The sequence below is a fragment of the Castor canadensis genome, chromosome 5, assembly GCF_047511655.1.
Source record: "Castor canadensis chromosome 5, mCasCan1.hap1v2, whole genome shotgun sequence".
Taxonomy (NCBI): Eukaryota; Metazoa; Chordata; class Mammalia; order Rodentia; family Castoridae; genus Castor; species Castor canadensis.
The window spans coordinates 113,223,764-113,246,470 of NC_133390.1; the positions used below are offsets into that span (position 1 = coordinate 113,223,764).

The 22,707-nt window shown below is 39.4% G+C and overlaps 1 protein-coding gene across 2 annotated transcripts in view; it reads left to right on the forward strand.

The window, feature by feature from the left end:
* Slc33a1 (solute carrier family 33 member 1) overlaps positions 1 to 22,707 on the forward strand; it is a 29,570-nt gene that overhangs the window by 2,944 nt on the left and 3,919 nt on the right. The window contains exons 2-4 of one of the 2 annotated variants that reach the window (XM_020183542.2): positions 7,716 to 7,906; positions 11,955 to 12,139; positions 12,390 to 12,507. In XM_020183542.2, the coding sequence (XP_020039131.1) occupies positions 7,716 to 7,906; positions 11,955 to 12,139; positions 12,390 to 12,507 (494 nt within the window). The remainder of the gene's footprint in view (positions 1 to 7,715; positions 7,907 to 11,954; positions 12,140 to 12,389; positions 12,508 to 22,707) is intronic. The other variant, XM_074073930.1, reaches the window with a different exon arrangement.

Below are 22,707 nucleotides of genomic sequence, written 5' to 3' on the forward strand. Positions count from 1 at the left end.
TGTATGTCATTTCTTCATTCCTATAGCTGAGGAAATTGAGGGCAAGTGATTAATTAGAGGTAGAGATATACTTGTAATTGAGGGGGTCCTCACTTCTAATTTGGTGTTTTTCGTATAGTTAGTAGGAAATTAGAAGCAAATCACAAGGAAAACCTTGAGACCTAGGTAGAATCCATGCTGGTTGGGGCTTTTCTACCAGAGAATAAGTTTCACTGTGACTCCTGATATCTAAAACACATCAGTTTAGATTCTCAGGAATGACAGATTAAAGTTTTTTGTTTTAGTTTTTTTTAACTGTCCTAGGCCATTCATGCTTATTTGGTGCCAGTAAGGTAATAAAGTGTTACAATTTAATAAAACCTGGGAGTTTTCTGCTCCCAGGGAACTCATAGCTTACAATGCAGATTTACAAACCAAAATAATGAAGTGGGTAGATAGATGATGTAAATTAGTCAGTTAAGTTGTTACAAGACTGTAGGAATTGAGGACAATGACTTAAGCAGCTCACACCCCACTAATGGAAGAGGCTTCTCAAGGCAGTAAGACCCCAGGATTTCTACACCTTATATGTATTCAAGAAAAGCTAGAAACTCCCTTTTCATTTCCCAACTTTAAAAACACTTACTAGATTTATATAAAATATGTCCTTGCCGGGTACCAGTGGCTGTAACCTGTAATCGTACATACTCAGGAGGCAGAAATAATGATCACTGCTGGAAGCCAGCCCTGGCAAGTTGTTCGTGACACCCTATCAAAAATAGCCAACACAAAAAAGGGCTGGTGGAGTAGCTCAAGTGGTAGAGTGCCTGTCTAGCAAAAGTGAAGCCCTGAGTTCAAGCCCCAGTACCACCAAAAAAAAATGTCATTAGGCCAATTCTAGCCTGTGTACTGATAATTGAGATGTCTTCTCTAGAAGCGGTATAGGAATAACCATCAGAAGAAGTTAAGTAGGATAGGAAGCAGTATATCTGAATTTAGGGGCAAGGAGCAGGGTAGTCTGAAACCAGAGAAGAGAGCTAAAGACATTAGCACTTACAAATCATTTTTTTATAGGTAGGCGTTCACATATAATAGTCAATCGGAGAAAAAAAGATGTTATTTTGAGAAAACTGATGCTATAAGTATGAATCCAAATCAAACTTGTGATGCTAGCAAAAACAACACTCTTTGTAAGACATTCATGCTTTGAACTAGGAAGAAAGCAGGACATTCCTTCTTAGTGACAGATTTCTTTGCCTTGCTTTCCAAAGCAGTACTCATTAACATATTTTATGTAACTAGAAGTGCTTTTTAGAACTTTAGGCAGGACTAATTGACCTATTACTAGATAAGCCAGTTATTCTTATTTAGGCTGAAATACATTCTTTAGCATCCGTATCTACACTTAACACACCTTAAATTCTCACGTAGACAAAATGGCAAATATGGAAAACAGATCTGTAGTTAATAGGGAGGTGGACAGGAAGAAGTTAGGATATGGATAGCATTGAGGGAGTTTTGGGTGGTAATGGAACTTTTTTTTCTGGTACTGGGGCTTAAAGATGGAACTGTTCTATATCTTGGTTGTGGCAGTGACTTTAAATCTATGTATGTGTTAAAATTCATACAGCTGTACACCAAAAAAACTCAGTTTTACTGTATAACAATTTAAAAGTTAAAATTATTTTAGAAAGTTAAAAAAATCTTAATCTATTATCTTAAAAGTTAATTTCTAGGTAAATATCATTCAAAGTATAATGATATAAAATCCTGGAGGTCAGCTCCCTCTTTGTCTTCAGTGGAACCAGTTAATAAATCTGGTGAGCCTTATATATCAGTATAGACAAATAGAGCAAATTTGAGCTTATTTTCAATTGATGGTGAGATAAATGGAGAAATGCAGGGATTAGTAGATTTAAGGGAATTCAAAATTAAAAACCAGATACCCACACCTGAGAAAGAAGGAAAGAGGGTGTTAAAGTCTATTTTCTTTCTGTCAGTACCCGAATTTGAACTCAGAGCCTCACACTTGTTGGCAGGCATTCTACCACTTGAGCCACCCTGTCAGCCTTGTTTTGTGTTGGGTGTTTTCAGGATATGGTCTTGAGACCTATTTGCCAGGCACTGGCTTCAAGCCGCAATCCTCCTGATCTTTGCCTCCCTAGTAGCTAGGATTACAGGCAGCAGTCAGACAAGCAGCCTGCTTCTAGTTTCATTTAAAAAAACAAAGTGAAGGGGAAATGATACTGTGTGTTTTCTTCGTCAAATAATAAAGAACTGGGGAAATGCTTTTGTAATGGATGAAAAATTCAGTTACAAAAACTTAAAAGTTATTTTATTAGGCATATAGCTTACTCTTTTAATTTTACTAAAATTATTATTTAGAGGACAATTGTATTAGCTGTTTGTTGTATTTTTTTTTTTTTTTTGTGCTGCTGGGCATCAAACCCAGGGCTTCTTGCATGCGTAGGGAAACACTTTACCACCACTTAGCGATTCCCCCATCCCTGTATTAGCCTTTACTACATAAATTTATCAATGAAAGAATCATAGAACTCACTAATTACAAGCAGTATCCTACCGTTATTTTTGGTATATTCCTGAAAACTATATTGATAAGCCAAAATAGAATAATTTTGTATTTCCTAGTACAAAGGACCTCTCTGTTCCTAGAGAATTAAAATTTAGGTTGGGCATAGTTGAACGTGCCTGTAATCCCAGCCACTTGAAAAGTGGAGATTAGGATGATTGTGGTTTGAGGCCAGCCCAGGCAAAAATTTTTAAGACTCTGTCTCAAATATTCCAGGACTGTCATCTCTGCTATGCTGATGTACATGGGAGCATCATTGCCTGAAGCTGACCCTGAGCAAAAAATATGTGAGACCCTGTCTAAAAAATGACTAAAACAAAAAGAACTGGGGTATGGCTCAGTAAGTACAGCACCTGCCTTGCAAGCACAAGGATCTGAGTTAAAATCCAAGTACCACCAAAAAAAAGTTGAATTTAAAATCCCCAATTTGCCCGCTCTTTTAGTGACAATTGTAGATAAGTCTTGGATTTTATGCACGTTATTGAATTTCATTCCCTTCTCCACTAAGTATGCTGTCCCTGATGGCTGACGTCCAGTGGTCATCAATTAATCTACAAGACAGATGATTTCAACATGCCCAACAAATTTTAGCTTTTTTCTGATTGTCATATATTGTATTTGAGACTTATATTTCTTATTTCTAGCATATTATTTGAACTTTTTGTTTTATTTTGTTTTTGTGAGACAGGTTTGAGCTCAGGGCTTTGTGTTTGCAAAGCGGGTACTCTGCTGCTTGGGCCATGCCTCCATTCCATTTTGCTGTGCTAGTCTTTTGTAGATTCCCTGTTTGCCCATGCTGGCCTCTAACCTTAATCATCCTGATCTCAGCCTCCCAGGTAGCTAGGATTACAGGAGTGAGCCACCAGTTCCTGGCTAGATCTCTTTTTTTTTTTTTCAGTAATGGGGTTTGAACATAGGGCCTCACACTTGCTAGGCAGGTACTCTACCACTTGAGTGACTCTGCCAGCCCTGTTTTGTATTGGGTATTTTTGAGGTAGAGTCTCAAAAACTGTTTGTCTGTGCTGGCTCCAAACCTCCATCCTCCTGATCTCTGCCTCCTGAGTAGCTAGGATTGCAGGCGTGAACTAACATTTTATATTTTTTAAGTTTCACTTTTAATCTTTTTTTCTTTTTTTGGAGATATTGTGGTTTGAACTAAGCTCTTCACACTTGCAAGGCAGGCACTCTACTACTTGAGCCATACCTCTAGCCCTTTTTGCTGTTTTTGGAGCTAGGGTCTGGCTTTTTGCCCAGGTGGTCCTGGACCACAATCCTCCTATTTTATGCTTCCCACTTTTGGTGGGATGACAGGGGTGCACTACCAGCTTTTATCTATCAAAATGAAGGCTCACAAACTTTCCTGCCCCAGTTGGCTTTGGTTTTCCTGATCTCAGCCTCCCAAGTAGTTATGATTACAGGTGTGAGCCACCAGCACTTGACTTAAGTTTCCTAGTTTTTTTAAAACTTGTATTAAAATAATGATACATTGACAGGAAGTTGCAAATAAATGTTAAGGGAAGTGTCATGCACACTTCTCCCAGTCTCCCTTTGTCAGCATCATACATACCTATAGTATAATATCAAAACCAAGAAATGGATGTGTATATAATATATAGGCCTTATTCAGATTTCACCTATTAAGACATATATTTGTGTGTGTGTGTGTGTGTGTGTGTGTGTGTGTTGTGTGTAGTTCCAGCCATTTCATCCCATGTCTAGCATTACATCGCCAACATTATCAAGGCTGCTTGACTAAATTCACCATAAGATTCCTTTGTGTTGTCTTTGTAGCTGTGATTATCTATACTCTATCCCCAAAATCTGGCATCCAGTAATCCGTTGTCCATCATTATAGTTGTTACTTCAGAAAATTAAATGAAACCACGCAATACGTATCCTTTGGAAATTGGCTCTTTTCACACAGAATGATTTCTTAATTTCATGCCAGTTGTTGTGGGTATCAAATGTTTATTCCTTCTTATTACTGAGAAGTATTTAATTTGTTAGCCCTAACCACACATCCGTTGAAGGAATGTGGGTAATTTCCAGTTTTTGACTCTTATCTGAAAATAAGTCTTCATTTCCCTGAGGAAAATGTCCAGGAATCCAAATGCTGAGTTGTATGGCAAGTCCTTTTTAAATATTGAAAGGCCCTGCTAAAATTATTTTTCAGAGTGGCTGTGCCATTTTTTGTTTATTTTGGTTTTGTTTTTGCTTTGTATTTTTGCTTTTGAAAAAGGGTCTCTCCATGTAGCCCCAGGCTGGCCTGCAACTTTTGATCCTCCTGCTTCAGTCTCCTGAGTACTGGAATTATAGGTATGTGCTACCATGCCCAGCTGTGGTTGTGCCACTTTATCTTCTTACCAGCAGTGTATGAGTGACCCAGTTTTTCTTCATCCTTGGCAGCATTTGATGTTCTTGTCATTTTTCATTTTAATTACTCTGATAGTTGTGTAGTCTGATTATTGTATAGCACAATATAAATTAAAATAAAGTAATAGAATAATTATGTAAATACTACTATTTGAAGAAGATGAAGTTGCTGAAATGCAACTACGGGCTTATACTTTCCGTCTTCATGTGATAGTTTGGAGTGTTCATTATTAACTATTTTATAAGTCTGAATTCAGCTCACAAAAAGATTTAGGGATATCAAGTTATACATAGGTTATGCAAAACAAAAGTTGATGTAAGAACCTTCTATCACAGCACCAGAATGAATGTTTAATTAAAATGAATGTTGCACCTAGCCAGAACATACTTTAAAAAATGATTTACTTCCATCTGTTTAGCAATAAAAGCCTCAGAATTAGAATGAGAGGGAGCACTTGTTCCCTTAATCTCTGTCTTGGGTGCTGTGCTTAGTTGAGCCTAGTGTTTTGGAGCATCGTGGCCCACCTGCTTCACCTGCTGCTTTATTTAAAGAAACAACATTCTTTTTCACCCCTGGAGGAAAGCTTGACATTATTGGAGTTAATGAAATGGTATGTGATCTCATACATGGCTCATATCAAAGTGGTTATGAAATACAAGGAACTAGGAAGATTTCATAATTAACTTTTATATTTACTCTATTTTTGCACTCCATGCTATCTTCTGAAAACTCAATCCCCAAATCAGATATGACTACATTATATAATTAAAACAGCATTTTCTGTGAGTTCTGTTCAATATTGTGGATATTTCAAGTAAATGCTTTAAGGGACAGGTTTATGAAATAGAAAGGTTTGTTTCTGCTAAGATTCATCTGGTGAGCCAGGGTCAGGCACATAATATTACTGTTTTGGTCTGCTTTGGGCTAGATGGTGGATGTCCAAAGTCCCCTCATGCACCAACTAGTAAAATAGAAAGCTGTGCCAAACCCAAGAAAGTGGAGGGAAGCCTTACACTTACTTAGATCAGAAACTAATAGGGTCCCCACCACTGACTTCTGCAGGACTAAGGTAGTTTCCATACCCTGCGAGAGCTAGAGGAACAACCCGACGCAGAACGGGTTCGGGAAGAACCCGAGCCAATTGTGGTTGTGTCAGACAGTTTTGCTTAATTTTCTACTTCTTCTGAGGGTGAATAATGAACCTATACCACATAGGTTTGAAGGCCTAAACAAAAGCTTCAAAGCTTAACATTTTTTTAAGTATAATGTTTGTCATTGAAGTTCTTAGAAAGTTTGTCTCCTGCACAATATATTTTTTAGTGCAATGGGATTTGAACTCAGGGCTCATTCTTGCAAAGCAGATGGTCTACTGCTTGAGCCCTACCTCTTGACCATTTTCCTCTAGTTATTTTGGAGATGGGGGTCTCTTGAACTGTTTGCCTGAGCTGGCCTTAAGCCAAGCTCCTCTGATTCTCAGCCTCCCATGTAGCTAGAATTATAGTCATGAGCCACCACACCCGGCTTTAGTTTGCCTCTTAATTTTACCTTTAAGTATTTCTACGTTTTATACAAACTACTTTTCCTGTCTGATAAGTTTGCTTATCAAATGAGATAATATATAAGAAAGGAACATTTAAATACTAGGTTAAATTGGTTCATACACAAGTAAAATTGATTCAAACTTAATAGTATGTCTTTATCATAAGTGAGGTTCAAGCTTTAGTGATTACTTCGAGCCCAGCATGATGGTCATTCCTGTAATCCCAGCACTTGAGAGGCTGAGGCAGGAGGCTCACTAGTCTAAGACTAAGCTGGGCAGCAAAGTGATGCTGTCTCAAGAAAAGAAAAAGATAGTATCTTTAGGATTTTTCTAGTCAAGTCTCTTGTTTTACAGACGAAGCAACTGAGACAAGGTCTTTCAATAAGTTTCGTATGGCAAACTTGGATGCAGTTCTCAGGGTGATTAATTAGATACAGGTTTTAGACCAGTTGTATAAGACATCAAATCATAGTTTTACCACTGACTTAGAATTTAGCTTTGGACAGCTTAATCTGGAAATTGGGCTAGCGATAACCTAACCTGTTGGGTTGCTGAGGAAAAGAGATATATGTGTATGGCACATGGTAGGCACTTGATTAATGGTGCCTCTGTTATTATTATTATTTTTAGCTGTGGAGCAGACTTCCAGACCGTTATTCAATAGCTCTTTACTCAGCCATCTTTTACTGAAATAGCCCAAACAATACTCTTGTGTCTCCGTTTTGCAACTACAAGTTTGAGGAAGTTACTTTTGTACATCTGTGTTGAAAAGAGGTTGTTACTCTTAAAACAGATTAAACACAGTAGATGGTTTTAAAATAAAAAAGGAAAATCTGATGTAAATTATCATGTATTTTTTATTGTCTGAGTTGTCATTTAATAAAGAACTGCAGTGTTTTGTGTATGGAAATATGACTAATGGATTTTATGGGAAATTAAAATCATCTCCTGTCCTTACACGTCCCTTGAATAAAATGACACGATAGACTTTTGTTTCATTCAACTCAACTATATGCTATATGTCTAACTTTTTTTTGTCTTGGTGAGTATTACTATTTCTAGTCTATGTAATAAATGTTTAAGAGACTCAGGACAGTTTCATTCATCTGCTGTGCCTCAAACATAAGCATCTAAATTTTTTTCAGTTGACAAAAAGTTGAATATTATTTAGTATCAATGAAGTTATGTCATTTCAAAAGTTAATTATAGATTTAAAACATTCTCAATTTCAGATTTTCTTTTTTTCTGGGGAACTGTATTTTTAATAACAACGACATTGGTTGCCCTTCTGAAAAAAGAAAACAAAGAAGTATCAGTAATAAAAGAAGAAACACAAGGGATCACAGATACTTACAAACTGCTTTTTTCAATTATAAAAATGCCAGCAGTTCTGGCTTTTTGCCTTCTGATTCTAACTGCAAAGGTAAGAGATTTATAAAGCAGATTTACCCTTCTGTTATAATCACCAATATCACGGAATACTTTCAGTGCCTTTTCATAGCATAAGTTCCTTTCCACTTGGATTTAACAATGAGAAATTATATTTTTTGCTTATTAAATATTAATAAGATTAATAAGATTAGAGATATGGCTCAAGCAGTGTAGTGCCTGCTTTGCAGTTGTGAGGCCCTGAATTCAAACCCCAGTCCCACCCTCAAAAAAAGTGTGATATCAAATATAATTTCAAAGTAAGCTAAATGTCTTAGAATCTTAAAAGACTTCTTGTGAAGAACTACTAATAAATGAAATTTTATTAATGATATTAATGGCTGGGATGGAAATAAATACCATGAAAAAATTATTAGCTCTCTACTGTTATGATGTATACCCTGAATGTTAGGGTAGTAGAATTACTCATTAAGCACAATTTACAAAGATATGGAAATACTGAAAGGAAATACACCGTAAGATGAATGGGATTACTGGTGACTTGTTCTGTATTAAGATGTCTCAATTTTATAGCTCCAAGATATTTTTCGGATGTTATGCTAAAAGAAAGGTAAGTATATTTTGTTACGGTGAACTTTTTTCTCTTGCTGGAGACAATCTACACTCTTACAGAATTTTCATTTTTTTTGTTTAAGCCTATCTATGTAAACACTTCACAACTATCTTTTGCCAACCCTAGAGGAAATACCATAGCTTCATTTTTTTCATTTTAAGTAGTGAGTTGTTATTCTCCTTTAATAATAGAGAAGGGGAGTTTAAAAACTGAATGGTTCAAGGAGGAAAATATCAAATTGCATCATTTGGAAATAAACAGTATTTGACATTTTTGATATGTTTCTTTTGAGCCTCCTCATTTCCTCCCTATATGTGTGTGCATGGATATATGTATATCTGTATTGACTTAATATGTACATACTTACACGCACACTTTAAAAGCGAATTGAATCATACTGTATATAATTTTTACCTTATTTTTCCAAACATATTCTTGTATCATTGAATAACATTTGAAAGCATATTTTTTAATAGTTACATGATAGCTATAGTATGTAAGTTTGCTATAATCTACTTATTTTTTCTTCATTTACAAATTTGCGTATTTTTTAAATTGTTCTTGTTTTGTTTTTTTACTGGCACTGGAGTTTGAACTCAGGGCCTCCTTCTTCCTAGGCAGGTACTCTACCACCTGAGTCATGCCCCCAGCCCTTTTTTGCTTTAGTTTTTGGGTACGGTATCGCACAGAGCCAGCCTCAGACAAAGATCCTCCTATCTACAACTTCCCCCTGTAGCTAGGATTGCAGGTGTGCACCACCATGCCTGACTTACTAATTGAGATGAGGTCTCACTAACTTTTTGCCCAGGCTGGCTTTAAACTGTAATTCTCCAAAGCTCTGCCTCTTAAGTAGCTGATATTACAGGTGTGAGCCATCATGCCCAGCCACTAGTGAACATTTTTGTGTGTAAGTCTTTATTTGATGTTATGACTGTTCCAATAGATTCTTAAATAGTGGGTCAGTGAAGATGATTAGTGACTTACTTTTCAAAATTTGTTCTAACTTATACTGTCCCTACTAGCATACAAGGAGGTACTTTAATTATAGAGTCTATAATCCTTATTTTCATCTTAAAGTAAACCTCCTGAAGAGTCACATCTCTTCTCACTTTAATACTATAAATTAATATTCCTTGTTTTTAAATTTTTATATAAATGAACTATACAATATGTTTCTTTTTTTTTTTTTTTGAGGGGGATGTAGAAGTCCTGGGCTCAAGTGATCCTCCTCAACTTCCAAGTAGCTGGGATTATGGTTTGCTTCTATCTGGCCTGGCTACTAGCATGTGGACTCTTAGGTCTTATGTACATGCTAGCTCAATTTATTCATCTTGTTCATAGCAAGACTTTGCTAAATGTCCATTGTATGAATATGCCACTATCCATTCCATCAGTATATGTGTAGAGCTATTATGAACAGTGCTTCTTCCAAATATTCATGTACATGACTTTTGGTGACCATAGGTACATATTTCTGATGGGAAAACACAGAGGAAGATAATTACTGAGTCATAGGAAATGCATAATATATACTGCCAGGCAGTTTCCCAAAGCGATTCCAGTTTTTCCTCCTTCAGCAATGTGAGTTGATTGCTTCACATCCTTGAAAACACATAAATCATCTTTTTAATTTCAGCTTTCTGTTGGGTGTATAGTGGCATCTTGTTATGTTTATAATTTTGAATTTTCCTGATGGTTAAAGAGGTAGAGAATCTTTTCATATGGTTATTGGCTATTTGAATATTCAGAATTGCCTTTTTAAAAAATTTGTAAAAAGTTTACATATTCTGGATATAAATGTTTTGTTAGATGTGCATTACAAGTATCTCCTACTATATATCTTTTAAGAATAAATGTTGAAGTAAGTTTTTAATCTAATTTTTACAAAAAGAATGGATAAAATGTAAGTGAAATTTTTTTTCTGGACTTAAATAATGTATATATGACCTTAAAAGTTTTTTTTGGTCCCTGCCCCTGACCTTTAAAATTTTTAAGGTGAAATTTTCTCTTTTACTCCACTCTAAGAAGTTTAGATGTATACTATTTATAATTTCTTTTCTTAAAAAATTTATCATTGGGCTAGTGGAGAGGCACAAGTGATAGAGCACCTACCTAGCAAGTGTGAGGCCCTGAGTTCAAGGGCCCCCCTGAAAAAATTATTACACAATTTCACATTTGCTGAAAATTTACTAGCAGGAGCCAAATGCCAGTGGCTCATGCCTGTAATCCTAGCTACCTGGGTGGTTTAGATCAGGAGGATTGTGGGTCGAGGCCCATCAGAGCAAATAGTTCAAGACCCCATTTCCAAAATAACCAGAGCAAAATGGACTGGAGTTGTGACTCAAGCTGTAGAGTGCCAGTTTTGCAAGTGTGAACTCTCATCTATGAAAAACATAAATATGTATTTCCTAAGAACAAGACATCCTTTTATAAAACCATAGCTCAATAGAAAGTAGCAAATTTAAAATCAATATTCTTATCTAATCCCAGTTTTTATCCCAGCTTTATCTAATCCTAAATTTTACCAGTTGTTCCAGTAACAGCCTTTATAATGTTATTCTTCCCTGGCAGTGATCCAATACAGAATCACACATTACATTTGGTTACTATGATCCTTTCTTTGTCCTTAATAACTGAAGTGTTTTAAAGAATACAGGCCAGTTTTTCCATAGAAGGGCCTTCATTTAGATTTGTTCCATGTTTCTTAATGTTTGAGTTCAGGTTATGCAAATATGACGAATATCACAGAAGTAATATTTTAATGTCACGTGGGGCGATATAGCATCCCTTTATCACCTGAAATATTATTTTTAACTTTGATTATTTATAGGTTATAAATTACTGTTTTCCCTTTGTAATTAAAAACTAGTTTATGAGAAGATACTTCCAGACTAAATTATTTCACTTCAAACTTTTCTCTCTCACCCTTTTTGTTGATGTTTTTAAGAATTAATCTAATTATACCTTTGCTTCCCCCTATTTTTATTCAACCTCTAGATATACAGTATTCTCAAAATTACTTTTGAAATATTAGATGATCTTAGAAAATTTTATTATAGTCTGTCAGGAATCACCCAAGAAATATTTATGGGATTGATGTGTCATTTTAACGTGATACGTGTTTGACTAATTAAAGGATTTTCTTTTAGACTTAAATTCACAAATCAGTATGTATGAATTTTTGATGCTATTATAGTAACACATTGGACTTTTTTGAGGTGCAAATTTAGTTGTAATTCAAGCCATCTGTAGTTCCGATGGGTACCAAATTGTCTGTTGTTTTCACTAGATAATATTCGTAAATTATAAGGTAAATTGTGTCTTCTATAACTTAATTGCTATGTCAAATATAAGGTGATACCTCTGTAACTGGTCAATTATATAATTGAGTGTTCCTGAAGAACTTATATTTGGAGGAAAATATTTCATAAGTCACAAGTTGAGGTACTTCTTTGTTTTTATATTGCAGATTGGCTTTTCAGCAGCAGATGCAGTAACAGGACTAAAATTGGTAGAAGAGGGAGTACCCAAAGAACATTTAGCCTTATTGGCAGTTCCAATGGTTCCTCTACAGATAATATTGCCTCTGATTATCAGCAAATACACTGCAGGTCCCCAACCACTAAACATATTTTACAAAGCCATGCCATACAGGTAAAAGCAAAATAAAATCTTACTGATAAGAAAGGTTAAAATGGGGAACGTTCATCAGTATCACTAATATGTGGAAAAGGTTTGAAAAGCTACTTTTATGTTGGTGTCATTTATGTGTACTTTTATCTCTTCAACTTCCTACCAGGTTGTAGAGATAGCTTTCTGTCATATGGTAGGCACACATGTTTCTGTTTTTGTTGTTGCTTAACCTAAAATGGAAGTTAATTCAGTGTTTTGTTTTTTTCTATAGATTATTGCTTGGATTAGAGTATGCCCTACTAGTTTGGTGGACTCCTAAAGTAGAGCATCAGGGAGGATTCCCTATATATTACTATATCATAGTGCTGCTGAGTTATGCATTACATCAGGTAAGTGAGCTTTCCCAGGAGGTTAACTATTCTGTGTAAAGTAAAGAAGAAATTTTTCTACAGTTGCCTTAATGATAGTAAAAGTTTAAGATACAAACATTAATCTAACATAGGAAATAATTTGATGGTGAACTTTTTTGGCTTTTGATTTAATGTTCATGTAGTCTCTTATTCATTTTTCTTTCATTTTTCTTTTTTTTTTTTCTTTTATTATTTATATGTGCATACAAGGCTTGGGTCATTTCTCCCCCCTGCCCCCACCCCCTCCCTTGCCACCCACTCCGCCCTCTCCCTCTCCCCCTCACCCCCTCAATACCCAGCAGAAACTATTTTGCCCTTATTTCTAATTTCATTTTTCTTTTAAATTATTCATTCATTTAATAAGAATTTGTTACATTTCAGAATTAATTGCAATGCAATTAATTAGTAAAAGCTAATTTTACTTTTTCTTTTTTGCAAGTGCTTGTATTTAGGACCTCATGCTTGCTAGGCAGGCACTTTACCACTTGAGGCATACCCCTACCCTTTTTTGTTTGGGTTTTTTTTCTGATAAGGTCTGCCATTTTTTGCTCAGTGTGATCCTCCTACCTACACTTCCCATGTAGCTGTATCACAGGTGCCACCATGTGGCTGATTCCAGCCAATTTTACCCTTGCCTAAGTAACCTTTGGTGTACCTCTAGATTGGTGTTCTTTCTTCAGTTTCTATTATTTCTTCTTTCTGAAAATACTGAGAAATAATGATAGCTAGTGCATTAAATGTCTCAGGCTTTGGCTTAGATTCTGTATTTGAAGGTACAACTTACTCTTTATGATTTTGGCAGCTGTGTGTTAAACTGTTTATAAGAATGATCTCCATTTTGTTTTAGCTTCACCTAAGCTGCTGTTGAAGAATGTTGCTCTGGTTGAAAGTGCTTAAAATAAATAGCCAAGGCCCAGCTGTGTTCTTTGGTACTCAGCTGCAACTATTGCCAATGTATATATCAGAGTCACTTTGGATTTTTCTATGGAACCTAGTCTAAAGTCTTTTAAAATTACACATACCAGCTTCTTACTTAGTTTATAACTGAAACATAAAATTGTGGCTACCAGATAATCTTAATAATTTTTTTGCATACAATTAGGTAATTTAGGAGAATTCCTTAATGTGTCATGTCTGACTAAGCCGTGTATTTGTAAAAACATTGACGCAAGGGTATTTTCTGTTTTGCACATACTTAACACATGTGAAAGGAAGAAAATGAAGGAAAAGCACTGAGGCACTTAAAGAAAAGGAGGAGAGACACACTGAGAAAGAATCTGTGACCTTCACAAGCAGGAGGCCTTTATTGAGGGAGAGGCTGAGACGGACCCTCAGCCAACAGAGTAGCACTCTGAGAGGGACAAGTGCATGCCTTTCTTACAGGTTGGGGTTTTTAAGCACTCTGTGGTGGGAAAAGGGAGGTTGAAGGGGGATGGGCATTAGGCAGGGTGGCTGGGGAGGAGGAATGGGGAAGGTGTTGGACATTTGCTGGGAGGATCATCTGGGCTGAGCAACCTGGTGTGTGGTTTTTCCCTAGTCTTCTTATTGGAAATAGCCGTATTTACATTGTTTCAGTGTTTCTTGGCATTCCAGCATTTCAGGCTGATATATATACACTTATATATGTAGGGAGTAATTTGTCTTCTGACCACTTCCAGCTGGGCAGGGACAAAGAGGGGCTTTTTTGTTGAGCCTGGAAAGTTTTTAGAAATACAATGGCCTTGAGTTGCTCCCTTGAGGTAGCCGAGGAGATGGCAGTAATGTGTTCCTCTAAAAATTTTTGAAGAATATTAATGAGGCACAGAAGGAACATTAGGGCCAGACAATGAAGGATGATAGGGACTGCCAGCAGGATGAGCCACAGATACTAAGAGGAAAGAATATTAATAGGTTGTGAGGATGTTAGCTGTTGTGCCCTCCCCTTGAATTTCTTTATCCCGTCCCTGACCACGCCAGACTTATTTGTAAAAAAACAATGATCATCTCCCAGGAAAAGACATAACCTGCCTTTCTCAGCTGTGAGGAGATCTAGTCCTCTCCTGTTCTATAGGACCACTGCCGCTAATGAGTTAATCTGGTCTTGGATTGCAGAAATCTGTAAGACAGTATCATTAAGGCTTTCTTTTAGGGCTTCTGACCATTTCTGGAACTGACTAATTGATACTCCTAGTCTGGCCAAACCTGTTCAAACTCCAGCAAGAAGATGCTGTCCCAACCCCAAGGTGGTGAGACCGATATCTCTTTTTGTATATATGAACCTAACAACCGGGATGGGGATAATTTCTGTGTTAATGGTGTATGATACAGGAGGAATTAAGAAGATGAGTTTATAAACTCCCATCCAGTTAATAGGCAGGCATGTGTATATTTGCAACCCACACAGGAAAAAGATTCCTGTGGAGGGGGAGAGACGTCCCATTAACTTGAAGGAAAGGAGGGGTTCTAGTTGATCTTCATTTTGCTCTCTCTTGTACAAGCAGAAGGAGATGGAGATGGAGGATGTAAGAAGGGGCTGTAAGAGAGGAGAGTGGCATTGGTTGGTGTAGGGGACTTCATGATGAGCCAGTGGGTTGGCAGGTAGAGAAAGAGCTGGGAGTGAGCTGTGAATAATAGTTTGCAGTTACTCTTAGAGAAGGGGTTTGGATAGAGTCCTGGTATGTTAAAGACTGGAATGGTACTAGGGAGGAGTCTCCCATCACAAAAGTCCAAGGTGGCTGTAGTGAAGTTGCGGGAGGATAGGGGGGTAGAGGGGGGAGGACTAGTGTGATGAAATGAATAGGTTGGGGGTTGAGAATTAGGCCATTTTGACGTGTTTGCACCTGTTGCTCCTTTGGTTAAGGAGTTTAAGCTGCCCATGATTGCTGGGGGGGATGGGGAGGAGAAGGGTCTGTGTGCACTGGGAGACATTAAGGAAGCCTATGGGCCGAGAATCTGGAAAGTGGGGTCTTTGTATGCATAAAGATGCTGTGTCCCATAGAGGACAGCCTGAGCTATAGAGCCTACAATAAGAGGAGTCACTTTTGGAAGGGTGGAATGTTGTGAGTTTTCCAGTAGGGGTGTTAGAGTTTAAGTCATTGGAGTTTTAAGTCAAATAAAGCCTGAGAAGCAGATCCAACAAAAGGAGAGATTGGGATTGATGGCTAAGAGTAGTTGAGCGGAGGTGTTAATCAAGGGAGAGTATGCAGTTAAAGAGAGTGGGGCCATCACTAGCTGTCAGAGGGGTAGGATGAGGAATGCCTGCTCAAAGACAGACAAGAGATTCATTGTGAGAGGACTGTTGAGAATTGAGTGTGAAGAAAAGGCAAAAGAAGAAGAGTATTTGATCAGGGGTGAAGTCGATGAGATCTCCTTGTAGCCAGAGGTCTGAGACAATATCCTGGAAGTCTTGTGGTAGATGATAATTTTTAAGCTGGTTTTGAAGAATTTGAAGAAAGGTCTAGTAGAGTTGGAGGAGTCAGTTCACTTCCTGAATGGAGGGCAGATGGATTTTGGTGGGTCCAGTCCTGAAACACAAGAGAGCAGGATGGGGCATTGCATCACAGGGAGATAAGGCTCTCTTTATAGAAAAGACATGTACCCAGGGTTTATATCCCTGAAATTTAACCACAGTTGGGGTTAAAATAACCCATAGGAGGTCCTTCCAAGGAGGTTGTAAAGGGGAGTGGGATGCCTGTCCCTTGTAATAAACCCATTCCCCAATCTGAACTGGGTTGGGGTTTGAAGGAGAAAGAGAGGTGAGTTTTGGGAGGTGGGTGTCCAGGTGTACCCGTAGTGTTGTCCTCATATAGGGTAATAAAGAAGAAAGCAGGGGAGGGAGAAAATTAGAGGGTGTTGTAGGAGACCCAATGTTACAAGAGATAATTAGCAGAGGTTTTCAGGGGAGAGCTTGGGTATGGAGGAGTGTTAAAGGTAATAGTTTAATTTAGTCCATTTGGAGTTCCTGAGTAAGTTTGGTGAGTGTGTTTTCAGGGTGTGGTTGGCCTTTTGCACTTTCCCTGAGGATTGTGGGTGGTATGGAATATAGAAATGCCATCTTTACCCCACAAAGGAGGTTAATTGTTGAACGATGGTGGAGGTGAATTCTTGCCGGTTATGTGATTGTAGTGCTGTGGGGAGACCAAAATGGGGAACGATTTCTCTAAAGAGTATAATGGCTATCATAGAGGCTCTTTTGTTAGTAGTGGGGAAAGCTTCTATTCACCATGTTAGAGTGTCGATGAAAACTAGAAGATAGCTGGTGCACTTAATGGGGCATGTTGGTAAAGTCTACCTGCTGGTCTGACCTGGTGGGTAGGAAAAGAAGGGGGTCGGACATTTGATAATGAGTTGGTTTTGGAACATGTGGGGCAAGAGGATAAGATTTCCTTTATTGTTTTGTGGAGACTAGAGTCGAGAGGCAGCATGGATTTTAATAAAATGAGCAAGGACAGAGGGTTACAATGAAAGATGCTATGAAGGGCAGTTAATATGGGTTTTATTTGTTGTTCTGGCAGGATGAGAGTCATTAAGAAACCAGTAACCCTGGTGTTGGTTGGCCCCTGAGTTTTTTCGCAATTCCATTTCCTTTTCTGTGTAACTGTAGTGGACTGGCAGGATAATCTGGGGGGAGGGGTTTGTTGTGTTTGTGTTTGTGCCCCCCTGTTTGGCGTTTGGTGGTGGTATCTGCTAAGTTATTACTAATAGATATGAAAGTGTTATCTTTTTGATGTCCCTAACAGTGGAGGATGGCAGCTTTGTGGAGGAGGGTGGCTGCTTGTGAAAGGGTCATAATATGTTTTGCTTTAGTTATTGGGGACGCTTTGGTTGTTAAGAAACCCTGTTCCTTCCAGATCTGACTGTTGGAATGATGTTATAGGTGTATTTTGAATCTGTATAAATGTTAACTGTCCTGCCTTTTGCCCTTTGTAATGGTCATGTAAGAGCATATAATTCTTTTTCTTTTCTTTTTTTTTTTTTTTTTTTTTTTTTTGCGGTACTGGTGCTTGAACTTGAGGGTTTTTCAAGATAGGGTCTCGAGAACTGTTTGCCTGGGCTGGCTTCAACCTGCAATCCTCCTGATCTCTGCCTCCTGAGTAGCTAGGATTACAGGTGTGAGCCACTGGTGCCTGGCTAAGAGCATATAATTCTGCCAGCTGGGAAGTAGTTGTAGGAGGAAGGCTGTTTGTCTCTATGATTGTGTATGTAGTGCTATTTGGGTGCCCCCCCAATTATTGCATATCCTGCCCTAGCTATGGTGGTAATGAAGGCCTTTGTAGAGCTGCTGGCCACAAACCATGCATCAGGTATGGGGTTCTCTAAGATGTGATGAAAGATTGTAAATGAATCATCAAGTATCTGAATACAGTCATGGGCTAGAGGTTCTGGGAGAGGTGGGCTGTTTGAGGGTAAGAGAGTAGTGGGCTTTAGTCTCTGACATCACCGGAAAGTTAGATCAGGTTGTAGGAGAAAAGAGTGTAAGATTTGAACACAAGATGGGGAGATGGAGTTGAGAGCTTTATAGCTAATTAAGTTCTGAATAGTGTTAGTTGATGGTTACTTTTTGGGTTTCTGGTATTAAGAGAGCTGCTGTGGCCAATACTTTTAGGCAGGCCAGCCAGCCCCTGTAAATGGGTTCTAATTGTTTTGAGAGGAAGACTATAGGAGCCACCGAGTCTCCTGCACTTTGGGCCACCAAGCCCAAGGCTTGATCTTTATCTGAGTGTAGATGTAGGTGAATAATTTTATTGGGACTTGGAATAGAAAGTGCAGGTGTCCTTGATAATGCTTGTTTGAGGACATTAAACCAGGGTTAAGAGGGCCCTGGGGCAAGGTAGAGGCTCATCTAGGTCTCCCTTAGCAGCCTCGTACAGTGGTTTGGCTGTTATTGAATAATTAGGGATCTTGAATTCTAAAATATCCAGTTAATCCCAGAAAAGAAAGAATGTACCTTTTTGTCTTGGGAAGAGGGATTTGGAGTATGGCAGTTTTTCTGTTTTGGGATATGTGACGATATCCTGGAGTTAATAAAAGTCCCATGTACAAGATGAGGTTGAAAGGAGTTAGGCCTTATTCCTTGATACCTGATATTCCCAGTGTGCTAGTGAATTAAGAATGGTGTGGGTTTTGCGAAGGATTTTGAGGGGCTGCATAGAAGGAGGTCATCCACATACTGGATGAGCTTGCTTGGGGAAAGATTGAGGGAATTGACATCCTGCTGTAGGGCTTGGCCAAAAAGGTAGTGGGAGTCTCCGAATCCCTGGGGAAGGACTATCCAAGCTAACTGCTGGGTGTGGTGGGTGATAAGGGTTGGGAGGAGGAATGTAAAAGGATCATAAAGAAGGCATCCTTGAGATCCAGGACTGAAAAGAAAGAGGATTGGGGAGGGATCTGGGAGAGAAGAATATGTGGTTAGGGACTACAGGATAAATAGGGTTGACAGCAGCATTGATTTTCTGAGTCTTGGACTAATCTAAAAGAGCCATTGGATTTCTTTATAGGAAGAATAGGAGTGTTGTAAGCATTGTTAACAGGGATTAGGAGATGAGAGGTCTTTAGTTAGTCTATAATTGGTTTTAGTCCCATGTGTCCCTCACTACAGAGGGGATATTGTGGAACAACAACGGGGCTGGAGGGGTCCTTTAGAGTGATTTTAACAGGGGTGTGGTGTGAGGCTACAGAGGGATGGGATGTGTCCCAAACCTGAGATTGACTTCCTATAGGAGGTAGGGAGAGGTTTTGGGTGGTGGAAGATCTTGTATAGGGAGAATAAATTGTATGGGCTGACAGGGCTTAATGGACGGGATGAAAATGGTGGCCCCAAGTATATGGAGTATGTCTCTTCCTAGTATTGGGAGAGGCAGGCCAGAATGACTAGGAAAGACTAAAGGATTTAAATTTGAAGATGCAGTGGGTGGGGGGATCATGTCGGGCATGTGTGGTATATCATTTACCCCTACAATAGGGAAGGTGGCCTTTTTGAAGGGACTGCATATTCAATTAAAACTGATCTGGATGCCCCAGTATTGAGGAAGAAGGAAATGTGCTTTCCCGATACCATCCCAGTTACCCATGAATCAGCAGACCCATCAGCAACAGGGGCACTATGATCTGGGCCTTGTCAGTCATCCAGTGGAAACATTGGTATTGGATTCTTGGCTGGGACACTATTGGGAATCTGAGGCCACACACGAGGGAAAGACTTTTCCCTATGGATAGTCCATCTTCCAGTGTCCCCACTGTCCACATTGTGGGCAGGGCCTTGTCAGTGGGTATGGGTTAGGGCAAGATTTTGCCCAATGTTCTGGGTTTCTGCATTGGAAGCAAGCTTGGGGGACTGCTTGCTCGGTCCTTTAGGTAGGTCCTTTGGGCCAGTATGGGGCATCTGGTTTTGGAGAATAGAGGCCAGCATTTGACATTTTGTGTGGGTATTTTTATCCCTTAATTGTTTGACCTCCTCCTCCCTATCATTAAAGACCTTAAAAGCTGTATTAACTAAGGTTTGTTGAGGGATCTGGGGCCTTCTTCATCTTTCTGTAGCTTTTTTCAGATATACAGAGCTGAATGGCTGATGAAGTGGAGGTGTTTGGGAGGCTGGGTTTAAGTTGGTGTATTTGGTCATTGCCTCTCTAAGGCAACTGAGAAAGAGGGTGGAGTTTTCACCTGGATCCTGTGTGACCCGTAATTTTGTCATAGTTGACTTGTGTATGATTATTTTTATTCATGCCTGCTAATAGGCAGGAGATCGTGTGATCCCGGGACTTTGATCCTGGGTCCCATCTTGATAGCTCCACTGAGGCTCAGTTCTAAGAATTGCCTTGGTGGCAGGAGAAGTGTCTTTTGGGGTGTTGTTCGTGGAGTTGGTCACGTGTTGTTCCTCTGCCTTCCATGTTCTCTCCTTTTGGTCCTCCGTGATGGTGCCATTTATAATGTTGTAAATCTCACCCCTTGTAAGGGCATGGGCCCAAGTAAGATGGAGGAATTTCTTACAATACTTTATTAGATTATCTGAAAAGGAGCCCAGCCTTTGTTCGATTTGGGAAATATCTATCATAGAAAAAGGGACATGGACTCATACTGTCCCTTCCACTCCTGCCACCTCTTGTAGGGGAAGAACCGGAATCAGGTGGGGATGGGTAGATGCAGACAGCTGTTAGTGTGGGTATGTGTGTCCATGACTGGGTGTGGGGAGGGGACAAAGGGAGAGAAGAAGCTGGGCCCAGGAAGGGGTTTTCTGGGGAGAGGGAGAAGGGACCTTCCTGGGAAGAGGGGGAGTCTGGAGAAGTTTGGCTTGGGGGAGAGGGTGACCACTGGGAAAGGAGGTTCATTGGTGGGGTCTGAGTTGAAGGCTGATGGAAGGGGGTTATGTGCAATGGAGAGGGGTGGGAGTCAAGAAGAATTTGGAGGGGGCTGCAGTTTGAACAAAGGAGGGTCAGACTCTAAGATAAAAGGAAGCCTGGAGATAAGGAGCCTCTTGCCATTTGCCGTTTCTCATGATAAAGTTGTCAAGGAGAATTGATAAAGTTGTTGGAGAATATTGGGATCAAAAGTTCCAAATTTGGGCCATTTTGAGGAGTTATCTAATCTGTATTGTGGCCAAATTTCTGTAGAAAACCAGATGAGGTTTTTTGGTTTTAGATTTTCCTTTATGCCCAGTTTGGTAAGGTTATGTAGAAGGCACCCAAGGGGTGAGGTGAGTCAGAGGAAATTTTTGAGTGGGTACTACCCATGGCCAAGGTTATGAAGTTTTTCCTAGGGCATCCCCCAGAAAAACTTGCAAAACTGGAAAATGAACCTGGAGCAGTAGGTAGATGTCTCTAACTTACATAGCCAGGGGCCAGACACACAGGCCAAATGGCCAGAAGGTGATAAGGAGAGGGAGAAGTAAGAATACCAAAAGCGAGAATGGCCAGAGATTGGCACACCGAGGTGCCACGGAGTGCCGGATGGAGAGGCCAGGTTTTACCCATCCCTGTAGAAATCCGGTGTTGCGTGTGCGAAGTGGAATCAACAAAAGGCCCTGCAGGAGTCACAGAGGAATGGGAAATTAGGGGTGTATGTATGGCCGGAAGATTAGGCCCCAGAGTGATGCCATTAGATAGAAATTATAGATAGGCTATTAGAAAATGCCTACTAACAATGTTTTTTTGGGCTTAAGTCCAATCAGAAGGGGTGGTTATGCCTAAGCCACACCAAAACAATTGTTAGTATAATGGGGAGGCTTAGCAGGAAGTATATCTTCAGAGTCATGAAGAGAATAATAAGAAGAGAAAGAAAAAGGGAGTGTGAGGTTTGGAGAGAGGTCTGGTGGTTTGGGGATGAAGGCACACACTCCGTGTCCCTCACGGTGTCTGTATTAAGCCCAGACCAGAGACCCCATGGGGGTGCACCATAGACTATATGAGGATCACCACGGAGTCATGAGTCACGGTAGCCCAAGAAGGGTGGTCCCGTCCCCCCCCCCCCCCCCCCCCCCCCCCCCGTCCTCCCTTGAAACTCTCTCCCTGGTTTCAGCACCCAATGAAAGGAAAATGAGGGAAAAGCACTGAGGCACTTAAGGAAAAGGAGGAGAGACACACTGAGAAAGAATCTGTGACCTTCACAAGCAGCAGGCCTTTATTGAGGGAGAGAGGCTAAGATGGGCCCTCAGCCAACAGGTAGTACTCTGAGAGGGACAAGTGCATGCCTTTCTTACAGGTTGGGGTTTTTAAGCACTCTGTGGTGGGAAAAGGGAGGTTGAAGGGGGATGGGCATTAGGCAGGGTGGCTGGGGAGGAGGATTGGGGGAGGTGTTAGACATTTGGTGGGAGGATCATCTGGGCTCAGCAGCCTGGCTGTTGTTTTTCTTTTATTATCTGAGGTAGCCATACTCATATTCTTTCAGTGTTTCTCGACATGCCAGCACTATGCATATAATAGAAGTTAAAGAAGTGTTTTACTTTAGTTCAATGCTTTACTATCTGTGTAGGGAAAATAAACTTTATTATAGTCCAGAAAATATTTCTTTGATTTTAGCTTTCATTAAAGAATTTCTCAAAGTATAGTCAAAGAAATTCAGAAACTCAGTTGTTTTCTGGGAAAAAAGGTACAAGACCAGGTAAATTTGAGAAATTGTGCAAATACACCTTAATCATTCCTTCAGCAAGTATACAATAAGCAAGTATTCTGTGTCAGAAACTATTCTGAGTTCTGAAATGTAATTGAA